Source organism: Struthio camelus, chromosome 23 (assembly GCF_040807025.1).
Source record: "Struthio camelus isolate bStrCam1 chromosome 23, bStrCam1.hap1, whole genome shotgun sequence".
Lineage (NCBI taxonomy): Eukaryota > Metazoa > Chordata > Aves > Struthioniformes > Struthionidae > Struthio > Struthio camelus.
Genome location: NC_090964.1, coordinates 6,875,214 through 6,890,494, shown reverse-complemented (window position 1 = coordinate 6,890,494; position 15,281 = coordinate 6,875,214). Strand labels below are relative to the sequence as shown.

At 48.1% G+C, this 15,281-nt stretch overlaps 1 protein-coding gene across 3 annotated transcripts in view; it reads left to right on the top strand.

The window, feature by feature from the left end:
- The window catches only part of ARID1A (AT-rich interaction domain 1A), a 64,079-nt gene that overhangs the window by 45,668 nt on the left and 3,130 nt on the right, over positions 1-15,281 (top strand). For 2 of the 3 annotated variants that reach the window (XM_068917739.1, XM_068917737.1), the window contains 11 exons: positions 397-542; positions 628-737; positions 5,416-5,625; positions 6,191-6,398; positions 10,345-10,477; positions 10,854-11,026; positions 11,214-11,364; positions 11,525-11,659; positions 11,770-11,866; positions 13,327-14,200; positions 14,499-14,629. In XM_068917739.1, coding sequence (XP_068773840.1) covers positions 397-542; positions 628-737; positions 5,416-5,625; positions 6,191-6,398; positions 10,345-10,477; positions 10,854-11,026; positions 11,214-11,364; positions 11,525-11,659; positions 11,770-11,866; positions 13,327-14,200; positions 14,499-14,629 — 2,368 coding nt within the window. The remainder of the gene's footprint in view (positions 1-396; positions 543-627; positions 738-5,415; positions 5,626-6,190; positions 6,399-10,344; positions 10,478-10,853; positions 11,027-11,213; positions 11,365-11,524; positions 11,660-11,769; positions 11,867-13,326; positions 14,201-14,498; positions 14,630-15,281) is intronic. The other variant, XM_068917738.1, reaches the window with a different exon arrangement.

The window sequence follows — 15,281 nt, the reverse complement described above, 5'->3', positions numbered from 1 at the left end:
TGCCCTGCCCGTCTATACCAAGAGTATATTTTCACTCAAATGGGAAGAGCTGCAAAATTTGCAGATCTGTTCTTCCCTGTGTAGGTGACTTAACAGCTGAAATGAAGTTCAGCTTGGGGCTGCAGTAGACCAAGATAAAGGGTGAAAACGTTCAGAACTGAAGTCCCTCTTTCAAAATGTTGTACGTGTCCTTTTCTTTTCGAGAATGAGGCGTGGGGTCTAGAGTAGGTAAGCTTTACAAGAGCACCTGACCTTTGGTCAGTTCTGGTGGAAGGGTGGTCCACTTTTCCACTTCCTCAGCAGAAGGTCTCTTTTAGCAAATCTGCTTCGGTAGAAGATAAGATGTTAGTGTTTAATATTTGGAATAAAAGGCGGTTTGTTTCTGTCCTTCTCTAGGCCTCCTGGTTATCCCAACATGAACCAAGGAGGGATGATGGGAACTGGACCTCCTTATGGGCAGGGAATTAACAGTATGGCTGGCATGATAAACCCCCAGGGCCCACCCTATCCAATGGGTGGGAACATGGCCAACAACTCTGCAGGTAAGCCCCACTGGTTGCTGGGAGTTGCACTGATTTCATGGTACTGGATTAAAATCAGTGTTAAAGCTTCTGTTTAACTTCCTAGGGATGGCAGCAAGTCCTGAAATGATGGGTCTTGGGGATGTCAAATTAACACCTGCTACTAAAATGAACAATAAGGCAGATGGGACGCCAAAAGCAGAATCCAAGTCAAAGGTAAAATGTTTTTTTTTTACTGACTCCCATCTTTCCCAGTGTCCAGGGAAATAAAATCGTCACGTGTTAACTTGGATTGAATGCTGTATCTATCTAGTGAGCGTGTTTCCCAAGAGGAACCTAATTTGATTTGCCTTTCTTACCCTGAACAGACTTCTCATTAGCGTGGTTGTCCTTGTAATATGTGATCTGACTGCTACTTGCGACCGTGGTTCTTGCTCAAGGGTGTGGCGAGCGAGTTGGATAGCCTCTTTTGGGATGTATTATGCTTTGGAGCATAATTAAAGAAACAAGTGTCTCAAAATGTATGTGTAAGTGTGTTTTAGAGGAGGCTCTGGCTATATGTGGAATGTATTACTGCTGTTTAAAAACCACTAAATATCAACGTACATTAAAAAAGGCACTGTTCAGGAGTGTGTATTTGTGATACGTAGTACCAACTCATAAGAAGATCATCTCTTCCCCAGGAGAGAATTTTGTCTGCCCATCCAAATCTCAGTGTAGATGTCATGTTCCCCTTTCCTACCCTGGGTGCACACACCTTGGTTCTCAGGGAGGTACCATCTACTTGTTAATATATTTTCTGCTGTATTTGAATCCTGTATGGGGCCTGTGAGGTAAGAACAGCTGCACTTGAATTCTCTACAGATGCCATCAGAACACAGTTCTTCCTTTTAGGTTTCGATCTCTCACGGCAAGGTTAGAATTCCTTCAGCTCTCAGAGATGTTTGACCTTTAAGGGCAGGAATAGTTGCCATGGGACATAAGCCAGGTGCCAGGACTGTAGTGTCCCATCTTCCATTGGTACAGCCACGCTCCCTGGCTCTGTGGCAGGCACGGTGCCGTTCAGTGCTGTGCTCTTGCATCGTGACAGTTTGCGCTGTTACCTGTCGCTGGGGCTTTATCAATATGTTGCAACTAGCCCAGTGCTGTTACGCAAATGCATTGCGAGGTGGCTGTCTTGAGTGCGTGACAGCACATTGGCATTTTGTGTGAGGGCGTATCAATACACACGGGGCTCGTTTTCTGCTCTGCATCCAGTGTTTTCCCTGACCCGTAGCGTCCAGTGCTGTCTTCTAGCCCAGCATCACAACCAGGACAACCTAGTGTTGTCCGAATTCACGTTAACTTTAGGACGTTCCAGTTCTTTGTCTGCACTCAGCTTTTGGGCATATTAGCACCCTTCTTAATATCTGCATTAGAAGACTTTATGTCACTCTTCCGCTCTTTCCTCCTTTGAAGAAAAGGTAGGGAGAAGAAAGGGTTTGGAGTTGTAAGTGATTAGATTAGGAAAGCATGGTTACACTCAGACAAATGAATGTGCCTGTGGTTATGTAGCCCACCATGGTATATTTGGAGATCGTGTTAGATCTCGGGTCTTGCCCCATGTGCTGAGTCTTGTGGGTAGAACACCCAAATCCTAGAAAAAAACTTCTGTAAATCTGGCCTGAGCTGACCCTGGTGTGCCCTGAAGAGGCATAAAAGCTGGGAGCGAAAGCGTGAGCCATGCAAGCCACTGAATGAGGAGACCCTGCCATCCTTTACAGAGACCCACCAGCCCTGGGTAAGACTGGGAAAGGGACTTTTCTGTTGAAGTTCACGTGTCCTCCCCTGCTGAGGACTCAGGAATTCAGGTCTCCGGCTAGACTTTCTAACAGATGCCTGATACGCCTTGGGAAGTTGTCTGCATCTCTAAACGCCTGGGCCTCTATCATCCAGGGGCTGCTGAGACTTGCAGGAGGTTTGTGGCGTATGCTGGCATCTCCTCTAACGTTTGAGTCAGCTGGGAGGAAGTGCTGTTCTTCCCCTATCCCTCTCCAGGAATTGGTATGTTCTCGTTTCATTCCTGGGCCAGTCTTGCCTTTACTAACTGGGGAGAAGGTACCTGAACAGATACATCCTCTGGGTCAGCATTTTTGGAGTCTCCAGACGCTATTCATAACTAATTACAGACTGCAGCTTGAATCAGAAGTGGTCTCTGAAAGATAAATAGCCATCTAGTTGTAAGGAGATTCAACATGACTTACCCTTGCTGCATGCAGCCCGATGGGCTGTGCTTGGACTGTGCCAGTGCTTCCAAGAGGTTCTTCAGCATTTGCCAGGAAGGTTCAAACAACTGAGGATTTCACTTCTGGGATTCATCAGCTCTTCAGTACAGAAATGAAGGAGAGCCTCCCAGGGCTCACAGGAGCGTTTCCTAGCCCTTTGGGAGTAATCGGATTCAGTTGCAAAACAACCGTAGAGGTTTTAGGAATTATCACCCATATCATGATGAAGCTGCCACAAGAAGTATAAACAAACCTGGGTTTGTTTCTGATGCAGGCTTGAATTAGTCAGTTATCACCTCTCAGCTGGGAGGTGGTGGTAAACTAGAGTGTTACAGTTGTTTCACAAACAAACCTCTTACTAATCCCTGTATTAAAGCCAGAAGAAGGAAGCAAACAAGTTCTTCAAGGAGTATTTTTCTTTGCGTTACTGTTACGGTTTCAAAAGAACCACCAAAAAAGCAGTTGCCAACCGTGAGCCCTTAGTCTCCTCTTCTGTTATCTGAAGGAAGGTACACACTCTGCGAGTTTGACACCAATACCAAGACTCAGCAAGAAGACTTAGAAGCTCTCTCGCTTCCGCTTGTGTGTTCAGGCAACTGCCTTTCTATTTTTGAGAAACAAGGACTTGAATGTTCTTGGCCTAGGAGATCCTGGAAGCTGCAAATAAGGGTGGTTGTGTCCTCCTGGCCTGCACTATTCAAGGATTATCTCGTGCTAATGGGCTTCCCTCCGGAATATGAAACGCATAGTAGTGCTTTTGAGTTCAGGAATGTTAATTTTACTTCAGTTACGCTCTTTCCCAAAAGAGGCCAATACCACGTGCTGGGCTTGATAAGCGTGCTGTTTGATTTGACATTCGGGATGGTGCATCAGCCTTTTTAATGCTCTCGTTAGATCAAGACCTGGCTGCAGCTCCTAACTTTCAAGCTCTTTGCTTTGTGTCTCAGTTCTTCTGGTAGGAGCATCTCGTTACTAGCACGTCTCGCACATCGCTGATGGGCAGGACACTTTGGCATTACAAGACCTGAAAGAGTTTTGCTGTGTGCGTAGCTGTTGTTAGCTGTTGCTCTTCTAACTTAACAAGGAAATCGGGCTTACTAAAACTGAAGCCAGCGCCTGTTAGAGACTGGCATCAGTTCTAACATCAATTATGAAATTTCATCATTGTAGCCTTAAAATCCACAGCTGTTGTGACTTGAAGTTTGTGTGTTTGCCTAGCTGACTGCATGTGGTATGTGGTCAAGCCCAACAAGTTTTCCTATGAATGAATTAGAAGGGCTTCCTTTGAGTGTCTAGAGGTTGCTTTTCGCTGTACGTGTTTCTGCCAGGATAGTAGCAATGAAGGCGCTCAGTCATGGGTGTAGGGCTTTGTCTAGAACATCACCAGGTTTGAAGTTCGTGTCCGCTTTGGAAGTTCGTAAGAAAGCGCTTGGCAATCCCACAAATGTTTCTACCTTTGCTGCAGCTGTACGTGATCCAAGTGGTGAAAGACAAAATAACATGGTCCTGCACGGTATCAAATGACTTGGAAGCAAGAATCGTTTCTGCTCTCTAGGGATGCTGCTCGACTTTCTCATAGGTGCATCCCAAATCAAAGCATGCCGCAGCTCCGTGCTTGCCTCGCCTTCACCTCGGCCTGGCAGATTGGCTCAGCAGGCCAAAACAGAGCAAAGCAAGCACCAGAAAACTTACTCCAGAGAAAGTTTGTGCCACGCTTTCCCTGACAGGATATTTTTCTCTGCTGATCATCAGGAACTGCCTGCAATGTCCTCTCATATCCTGAAGGCCAGTGAAAACTGAGGCAAGATGAAGGACTACAGATTTTTACCTCTAAATAGACTCTCAGACAACTCAGTGAAGCAGATGTGTAGGAACCCGTGCGCAACGCGCGTACTTTGTGGCTGTAAACTTGCCTTCCTTATTCCTACGATACATCTTCATATCAGACAGTTTTCCTGGATCCTGATGTGCGAGCAGTAGCAACCCCATGCGGGAACTCATGTCACATCTGGGTAGCAGGAGATCTCTGCACTTCTGTCGAGGAATAGGGAAGGGAACGGAGATCGTCTTGGGGGTTCCCCTCACGCATGTTGGTCGAGCAGTTGCCTGGGGCACGTTTATTTTTATTCTCTTTGCAGTGTTTCATGCCAGTTTATCCTGGCATCCTCTACTTGCGTAAGAGGAGAGACTGGCTGGAGGGCAGTATTCACCATGGCAGAGTGTGGCAGCCACGGGAATCTCATTTGCAGTTGAATTAGAAGTTTCCTCATATATTTAGCAAACAAGCCCACAGAGGATCTTTCAGAGAGATGGCTTTGTGCAAAGTCTCCTTGAGGTTTGTTGGGTTTCTGTAGTGTTTCTAAAACCTTTCCCTTTTTAAAAACAAAAAACAAAAACATATTCTGTGAATTCCTCTAGTAGCAGCTGGTTTCTTGATACCTTTGTCAAATAACACTTGTCTTTTAGACTGACCTTGACCTGAGGCAAGCGTAGGCCTAATATAAGGCTGTTGCCTACATAGCAGCAGAATTCTGACTATTGAACTTTCATCTGACTGGTTTGAAAACCATCTTGGATGTGAACTAGCTTGTTTTCTGTGCTCAGTCCTGATATCTCTTTATTTCTCCTAGAAGTCTAGTTCCTCTACTACAACCAACGAGAAGATCACCAAACTCTACGAGCTGGGTGGTGAGCCGGAAAGGAAGATCTGGGTAGATCGGTATCTAGCCTTTACTGAAGAGAAGGCCATGGGCATGACCAATCTCCCAGCAGTAGGCAGGAAACCCTTGGACCTTTACCGGCTCTACATCTCAGTGAAGGAGATTGGAGGATTGACTCAGGTGAGTGTCTGGCAGTCATAAGTTAATAGGCAACAGAATTCAAAGGTAGCCTTGTTGCTGGGTGTGAGCCATGACTTTCTTTTTAACTGTGGAGGCTTTTTTGTTCGCTGGTTTAAAAAGAATTGTTTTTAAATAGAAGATGCTGGGTTTTACAGACACTAAGTGAGCCAAATGTCTGTCCTCCCATTCACTGATCATGAACAGTCTGTAGTGAGATCCAATTCAAGTGCTTTCCCATCCCCTCTGTCCAGTGCAAAGACTGGTGACACTGACTTTGTCTTTGCATCTGGTGTCAGCTTACCTTGTGGCTAGTTATGTCGCTACTTGGCCTGATCCGTCCCCGTTTGAACGGTTTTCTCTAGGTGGGCAAAGAGAAGTTTATTAGTTTACTCTCGGAAGAAGAGAGTTGACTCGTTCTTGTTTTGAAACACTACTGAAGATGCTCCGTTTAGCCCCTTTTGCTTCCTTTTGTTTTAGTTGGGAAGCACTGTTTTCTTCCCAGAAAGTTTCTTGGAAGAGAAGTAGCTGGGATTTTGAGTTTAGAGCCTCTTGTTTGGTTGCGCAGGTCAACAAAAACAAGAAATGGCGTGAGTTAGCCACAAATCTCAACGTGGGCACGTCCAGCAGTGCAGCTAGTTCTTTGAAGAAGCAGTACATCCAGTGTCTCTACGCCTTTGAGTGCAAGATTGAGCGAGGTGAAGACCCCCCTCCAGATATCTTTGCAGCTGCGGATTCAAAGAAGTCTCAAACTAAGATACAACCTCCATCTCCAGGTGAGTTTAGAGACCACGTTTCAGGAGTGTGATGACTGTCTGAACCAGGGGATCGGTGGCACCCTGCAGGCCTCGCTCCCCGTGCTGTGGGCCAGGCTGGTTGCAACCTTCTACAAAGTCCCCATGTCTGTTCTTGATCAGATCTCTTGTTGATGGTGAAGATTAAATTCTCTCATAATGTGTGAGTGAATGATACTAGGAACAAGTCAAGCCTCTTGTTGGCTGTAGTTCAGTTTTTGTCTTTCCCACCCATGTATGTACTCAGTTCTAAAAAAGTAAAAACATAAATATATACATATTTACACGCACACACGCGCGCACACACACACACACACGCTCTCTGCTTACCAATGCATCACTGCTGTATGAGTGTCTGGTGGAGAGAGAAGTCTGAAGTCAACTTTTTGAGGCGATCTCTGCATATTCTAGCAGCAGACCTTGTTGCTGCTTAGCTTTAGGAACCTTCTAGAAAAGCAGTGCTTGCTTTGACTATGCAAGTACTACCTTCTGGCAGTAAATGCTTGACGTGGGTGTGTGCTCACCTTCCTCGTGAATTACTTCTTTCTGGGTTTAGCAGGAGACAGTGAGGCTTTTCCGAGGCTCTGTGCCCAGAGACCTTTGTAAGCCTGTCCAGAGTTGGATGCTCTGGGATTTGAGACCTTTAAAATGAACTTTTTAAAAGTTAGGAATTCATTAATCTTTATGCTTTTGTTTCAAATTTAATTGGGATCTCTGGTTTCTGAACATTGAAGCGTAGTGTCCAGTTCAGATTTATTAAAACAACTGCCCCCTTCCTCCCCAAAGTAGAAAACAGCCGGGCTAGCGGTGCACTTTATACGCTCTTGTCTTCCGGAAGTCTGATTTTTCCTGTCTCGTTTGCATTGAGTTCTTTGCTTAAATTGCTGCTGAACTTGCCAAGCCTTTAAGCTTCAGTTTTCCAGTTTGTCTTACAAGCAAAACCCTCAGATGCCTTTTCTGGTTGGCGAGCCAGTTCATGTAGGTGAAATAAAAATGTTGTCTGCTTTGAAGTTCCTCTAACGTTTGGAAAAAATGCCTTTTTGGTTCTGAGACGTGGGATCTCCGTCTAGCTCCTGAGGAGTGGAATAACGAACCTTTTTTTTTTTTTTTTTTGATTGTACTGCAGCTGCATCTCAGTCCTGCTAACCTCCTGATCGACAGCGTGCTTGTCCGAATATCACCATTCTGTTGGCAGCTATGTTTATCTGTCCCCTCAGTCAAAGAGGTTTTTTTTTTTTTAATTTGGTTAGTTTTTCTTTTTTTTAAGGACTAAGTAATGTCTTTCCACTAGTCAGGAAACCCGTCCCAGTGTGGATTCAGCCTTGGTGTATTCTTCAGAATAAAATGACTTTTGTGTCGTTAGACTAAACTTCTGTCTAATTTAGTGTCTGAGTTCCACCTAAACTTAGATGACAGATCCCTTACCGCTTTCTTTCTAAAAACTCTTTCTTGCCAACTGAGATACTAGGTAGAGGAACGAAGATGTTAAGAGCATTTGGAGTTTATTTGGATAGGGCTGAGGCATTTGGGAAGCCGCTTAAAACTTCTTGTAGCACCAGGTGTCTGCCAGAATGAATTAGATGATGTATCAATTCTTATTTTGTTTTAGCTAATGTGGTGGTAAATGATAGTCCCGAGACCTCTTTCCAGGGCTGTGGTAAGACTGAGCTCTTGCTTCAGCACTTCAGCAGTAGGGAATTTGCAGGGTTGCTACCCCAAACTGTGCATCTGTGCAGCTCTGTTGACTAAGTCCATAGGTTTGATTCCTGCAATGAGAGGACTGTTCTGCATTTCCCATTTAAACTGCTCTCTGCACTTGTCTTAGTCCAGACTTTTGCAACTGGGAATGGGCAGAAGCAGCACTGAAGCACGGCTGGTTGCTGTGCTCCTTTCAGCCACATAACTCTGCTTGTTCGTGCTACTCCTTCGCTTTTCTTTTCCTCCTCTCTTTTGCTCCCCTGGATCAGCAGCAACCGAGGAGGTTGTGTACAAAGTGAGTTGCGCTCTCAGCCTCAGCTCCGGACTTCAGAGCCTGAGAGGAGCACTGAGTCCTAAGGAGCACTCCTGCTCCAAGGATTGCTGAAGCCCCTCTAAGGAAGCATCCTCCAGCCTTGCACACGCAGAGGCCTGTCTCCCAAGGAATCACGTTTGCCGGAGAATAACGTCGCTACCTGAAAGCTGAGTGGGGCATCTTGAAGCCCCGTCCTTTGGATGAAGGGCTCTAAGCCATCCCACATAGAGAGGTGTGCTTTGCTCTCCTTGCAGACTTTATAACCTGTTTGGATTGGCTTACGCTTCATTCCAGCCCGTTCAGTTGTAAAAATGAACTTTTGCGTAACTTTATGAAGATGACGGTGTCTGATGCTGCATTAAATACCACTTTCTGTAACTGTGGAGCATCTGAAGACTTTGCTGAGCGATTAGCTGGGGAAAGCTCGCGGTGCCAAAGCTGCTTTCCGTGCACTTGTGTGCGCTCGTAACCCTCCAAAAACCAGAAGCGTTTACAGGAAGGCCTTGTCTGAAGTGGACTGGGTATTGCCTTGCGGGCTCTCAGCACGGGTTTCCTGCAAACCTTCTTGGGTCCCTCTTGTGAGCAGCAGCGTGTCCCCGGGGAGGCGTAATCAGTCTGCTGTAGGGTTTTAATTCCCAGAGCATGGAATTGGCCCGGCTCCAACTGTGTGTAAATTTGTGAGTGGGAGGGACAGCAGGGGGTGGGGACAAACACCAAATGGCAGCGACGCGGGGAATGTCTCAAGGCCTCTTCCTGCCGATGCCAAGCGCTTGTAACGTGGCAGAGGGGAGCGGCGAATTCCTGGGGGAAGGAGGGGAACTGAACCGCTGCTGCCTGGGGACGGAGAGCGCCGGGGAAGGCTCATGAATGAAGCTCCCCACTGAGCTCACCTCTGCCCTTCCTTCTCCTGAGACCTCCCCGGGCTGGGAGGGAGTTGCGGAGCAGAGGACAGGGTGCCAGGAAGGTGGGGTGTAAACAAACATGGCCTGGACGTGACCTTGGAGGATTTTAATGAATAGCTGAAATGACTCATCAACCAGCAGGACTGAAGCTGAGGGATATCGGGTGCTGGGGCTGGTAACTAATGGAAACATTAATTAAGAGTTCAGCTCTTGCCAGCTGCAAGAACCTGAGAGCTGACACTGCCACAGCGATCCAGGGGCAGAGCAGAGCTCCTAGAGCTGGCGGCACAGCTGGATTACACATGACGGCCTGGGATTTTTGCTGAAAGCTTACTGTAGGGTAAAGCAACTTAACACAGAGCCGGAGAACTTGCTGGACGGGTTTTGTCGTTCAGTGAAAGATCCTCAGTGAAAGATCCGGCATCTCCGGCATTCCCTGTTCCAGGAATCTTTGGGAGTGGTGCTTGAATTTACCTGCATGAATTAACCCTGCTGGAAGGGCACAGCGGACAGGAGCCTTGTTCAGAGTTGCTTAGTGACTTCAGCTGAAGTACTGGAGTTTTCCATCACTCAGAGAGAACGTGAGACTGCAGGAGAGGGCTCAAACCCAACCTTCCTTCCTGGGTAGAAAGAGAACGTGAAGGCGGTGGGTCCGTGGTTGCCACTTGAGAGGAAGCAACATATTCCCCTCCTCTTGGTATGCTGTAGAGCATCACCCTTTGAAGCTAGGTAGCCTGGGGAACGAGACCACTGCGGTGGCACGGTGCCTAAAAGGGAACATAGTTAAGAATGAAGGCATAGTGAAAATGAGCATGTCCTCTCAGCTCTGCATTACTGTACATGGTTCTTCTGGGAAGTCTAGCCCAGCGGTACGTTCCTGCAGTGTTGAGCTCCTTGTCTTTTGGACGTGTTTCATCTGTTACTGCCTTCGCAGACTTGTCACTCTCTGTTCCCGAGGTTCTGAATTGCATCTGTCAGGTGCAGAGCTGTTCATGCTAGGTTTCTGTTCTTGCAGCGGGTTCAGGCTCCATGCAGGGTCCTCAGACACCTCAGTCCACCAGCAGCTCCATGGCAGAAGGAGGAGACTTGAAGCCGCCAACTCCAGCGTCTACACCACACAGTCAGATGCCCCCTTTGCCAGGCATCAGGTATGGAACCATTGCACCCTCTCCCACCATGGCAGCCATGAGCTGTGGCTGCGAGGGTTGCCTTGGGGTCGCTACCGCAAACGGCTGGAGACTGGAGCCCATGTTTTGATGGGGCTCCATGGCTTTGCTCCTGCTTTGTTAATGGCTCACGGCAACACTGCTGAGTCCGCATCTCTTTGTGTGTCTGTGTAATCATCGCTTTTGGGATTGGGACTGAGGAGGATGTTGCAGAAGGGCAGTTTTTCCCGCTTCTTTTGGAGAGCGTGACTACGGTCCTTCTAGGGAGCAGCAACACCTGAGAGGGAACATGGGGAGGAGGATCCTGTGAAGCATCGTGGACCTTTATAACCCTATGTTTGTGGGTTTTTTGAATCAGGAGTAACTCAGTGGGCCTTCAGGATGCCTTTGCAGATGGCAGTGATCCCACGTTCCAGAAGCGGAACTCCATGACTCCAAATCCAGGTTACCAGCCCAGCATGAATACCTCCGACATGATGGGTCGCATGTCTTACGAGCCAAATAAAGATCCTTACAGCAGTATGAGGAAAGGTGAGGAAGTCCTTGCCTGCTCCTCTCCCTTTTCTCCATGAGTGCTAATCCCTGTATCTGGCTGCAGGCCGGAATAGGCTGTAGGAGTAGTGAGACCTTCTACTTGCCCTTCTTCCCACAGAAGAAGGGATATGGCTCTAGTGTAGATGTAGGATACGTGTTGTTGATCCTTCTTTCAATCTTTCAGCTCCAGGAAGCGATCCCTTCATGTCCTCAGGGCAGGGCCCCAACAGTGGTATGGGTGACCCTTACAATCGTGCTGCAGGTCCAGGGATGGGTAACATGGCCATGGGACAGCGGCAACACTATTCCTACGGAGGTCCTTACGACAGAGTGAGGTGGGTACTTGAAACCAGTGAGACCCTGATTTGCTTGACTCATGAGAAACGATTACCCTCTCATCACTACAGTGACTTTCCTGACCGTCCTTTTTCCGTTTGAGGAGCAAGGGTGAATTTACGTGCATGTGTGGGTTTTTTTTTCTCTGTTTCTATGTAGGACGGAGCCTGGCATGGGACCTGAGGGCAATTTAGCTACTGGAACTCCACAGCCAAACATCATGCCTTCCACCCCTGAGTCGGGGATGTATTCTCCTAGCCGCTACCCGCAGCAGCAGCAGCAGCAGCAGCAAAGGTCTGTGTAGGGTATTGCCCCAAACAGCTCTTCCCACTTTGGGAGCTTGGAGAGTGTTAAAGTGAAAAATGCTTCTGATCGGAAGGGTAACGCATCTGTTTCTTCTCTAGACATGATTCCTATGGCAATCAATTCTCCACTCAAGGCACATCCTCGGGCAGCCCCTTCCCTAGCCAGCAAACTACCATGTATCAACAGCAACAGCAGGTAAGTTATCAAAAAGTTTCCAGTTTGGTTGACTGAGAGAAGGAGGAGTTTTATCTGCGCAAAGTGTGAAAAAGAGAGGATGAAAAATCTTTGGTCTGTGTGTTTGCTTTGTGGACGTGTAGGTGCTAGACCGAATTAAGTCCCTCATACAGGAGGAGGTTTTTGCCAGTTTCCGAATAGCATAAGGAAGTTTTAATTAGTGTTTCCAGTGTTGCGTTAGAAAGCGAACCATGTTTTGAGAATGGAGGCTGTGCAGTTCAGTCATGTGTGCTCGGGATTCAGGAGGTGGGGTATCGGGAAGCTTTATTGGGCTTCTCTGCCCCTCTGGAACTTTCTGAATCCGTGAATTTGTGTTTCAGTACCAAGCTGACCCAAGTAATCAGAGGAGTTTGTTTGGAGTAAGTCCCTTGATAGTTCTGGTGGGCTGTTTCAGGTGGATCGTTCCACATAACCCAGGGTTTTTTTTTGCCTGCAGGCAAAGGCTTCAGAGCTGCCTCTACTCCCCCATTGCCCCCCTGCCTCTCCTACTCATAGCTTTGTTTCAGGGAGAGTTTGAATGAGCATATGTCTCTTTCCATAATCTTTATATATACCTTGCTCTTTGTATCAGTGCCGTGACCCATAATATTTTCCTGATGATTTTGAGTCCTCTGGTTTAGGAGAGTATAGAGAGGGCACTTGCAGAGCTGTGCTAAGAATAATTCCAACTGCTCTGCAGTTTGGCTCTGCAACCAGAGCCACGGGGCTCTGAGCCAAGAGTTCGAGTTACTCTGGTACTTGTCATCTTTAAAGCCCTAGAGCTCCATCTGAAGCCAGTCATGACAGCAGAGCTTCTGAATTGACTGGATAGTAGCTAGAGCACAGACCCTTGGAGGCAAAAGGGATCTGGGTTTTAATTTTCTCTCAGCATTTACCTATTTTCTCCATTGGCATTTAAAAGAAGTAGCGGGAGAGAACAATTCTTGCTCCTTTCAGTGATGCGTTGTGAAATCCACAAGGAAAGGAAGAAGCAGAAAGTACAACAGCTTTTAACACATCTTGTGTGATGCCTCGGCATAAACTGTTGTTTTCTGGGAAATCTAAGGGAAATAGGGTCTGATAAAGTTCCTGGGTTTGAAAGGGAACAAGTACCTGCACACAGATTGGTTTGTGGTGAATGTATAGTAGGGCTGAGCCTTTTCTACAGGAAGGTTTTGTTTGTGGACAGATTTTTGCCCCTAGGGCATCCTTGTAGGATCCACAAGGAGACCGTGCAGTCTGCTGCAAGGAGTTGGCCTCAGCTTGTGAAACTGAAAGGTCGATTTAACTTCCCCCTGGATATGACTAAAGTTTTGCCGTTGTACGGACCATGCCATGGGGACGCGTCCTCTGGCTCTGCATAGATCTACCCACTGAGTCAGCATTGCTTCTTTCTAAGTGAATGCATCTCATTGTTGCCGATGGCTTTATTTTCCTTGTAGAATTACAAGCGACCGATGGACGGCAGCTACGGCCCGCCTGCCAAGCGGCACGAAGGGGAGATGTACAATGTACCGTACAGCGCCGGGCAGGGGCAGACGCAGCAGCAGCTGCCTCCAGCACAGACCCAGCAACCGAGCCAGCAGCAAACTGCACAGCCGTCTCCCCAGCAGGACTTGTATAACCAGTATGGGAGTACATACCCTGCTGCTGACCGCCGATCTGCCGGAGGGCCGCAGAACCAGTTCCCGTTCCAATTTGGCAGAGACAGGGTCTCGGCTCCTCCAGGCTCCAATGCTCAGCAGAACATGCCTCCTCAGATGATGGGTGGCCCCATACAGTCTACTCCAGAGGGCCCGCAGCAGGGCGCCATGTGGCAAGGGCGCAACGAAATAGGGTACAGCTATCCGAATCGGCAGAGCACTGGCTCTGCACCGCAGGGGCCTGCTTATCACGGAGTGACTCGAACAGATGAAATTCTGCATTCAGATCAGAGGGTAAACCACGAGGGACCGTGGCCTTCCCACGGGAACCGGCAACCTCCTTATGGTCCCTCTGCCCCCGTACCCGCAATGACTAGGCCCCCCCAATCTAACTACCAGACCCCTCCTAGCATGCAGAATCACATTCCTCAGGTATCCAGCCCAGCACCTCTGCCCAGACCTCTGGAGAACCGCACTTCTCCTAGTAAATCTCCATTCCTGCACTCGGGGATGAAAATGCAGAAGGCCGGACCACCAGTCCCTGCCTCGCATATAACACCAGCAGCCGTACAGCCTCCCATGATACGACGAGACATCACTTTCCCTCCGGGATCAGTAGAAGCTACGCAACCTGTGTTGAAGCAGAGGAGAAGGCTGACAGCAAAAGATATTGGTAAGGGGAAGCTTGTGTTTTTCTGCTTGTGTCCATCACGAGGTGCTGCCGCTACCCTTTGGTGCAGCGCTGCCGGGCGGAAGGGCTCTGGCTCTGTAAGGATTTAACTTTGCAGGATAGTTGCCTTTTCAGCTACAATGTCTGTTTGGCATTGTCTGCAGAGAGATTGCTGGTACATACAGTCCGTACAACATCTTAAAGCAGGCTCTGCTCTTCATGGGACCAGAAAGCAGTATCAAGTATCTCCTTTTTGTTTTTAAACTCCAGGAGTTGGAAGTATCATGTGTTTATGTTACAGGAACTCCTGAAGCCTGGAGAGTGATGATGTCTCTGAAGTCTGGGCTGTTGGCTGAAAGTACGTGGGCCTTAGATACCATAAACATCCTGCTCTATGATGACAACAGCATAATGACCTTCAACCTCAGCCAGGTGGGTGCAGATGCTCTGTGACACGGGTCTTTGAAGTGCTAATTTTGTACAGTTCTCTGTCAGCAAGATAGCAAAAAAACAGCTCGTGCCCTTGCAGGGCCAAACTCCCGGGCGTCCCCACACCTGTGGAGCATGCCAGGCTCGGGGAGAGCATGGGGTCTGGGTAGCTGCCTCCTGGTTACACATTGGCCTGCGTAGTTTCTGTGTTTATTGGTACGCGAGCGCGTGTCGTCTCCTCTCCGGTGAGACGTCCTGCCTCTGTAGCACAGAGGAAGTGAATAAGGGTGAGGAGGCTAAAATGGACTTTGCAGTGAGGGCACTGTGCAAGGCTGGAGGCTGCCTGTGTTTCCTGGTGTTGATGGTGCACGCCTCTAGCTCTGGCTTTCCCTGGGGCCCGTCTTTCTTGAGGCTGGAGTGCTAGTCCGGAGAGGCTAACCTTTTCTCAGTTCGCTGCCATGTGCGTGTGTGGCTGTTGTAAAAACTTCCACAACACCGTAAAGGCTGTTTTGCTTAGGACTGCCCTTTGGCTCGCTGGAGGAGAGAGATGACCAAGAACAGATGTGAGTTTGCAGAGGTGTGCGTGTCGTGGCAGGGGGGATTGGATACTGACAGTCGGTATCTGTTTTTCCATGTGTTCCTTTTCTCAGAGGAC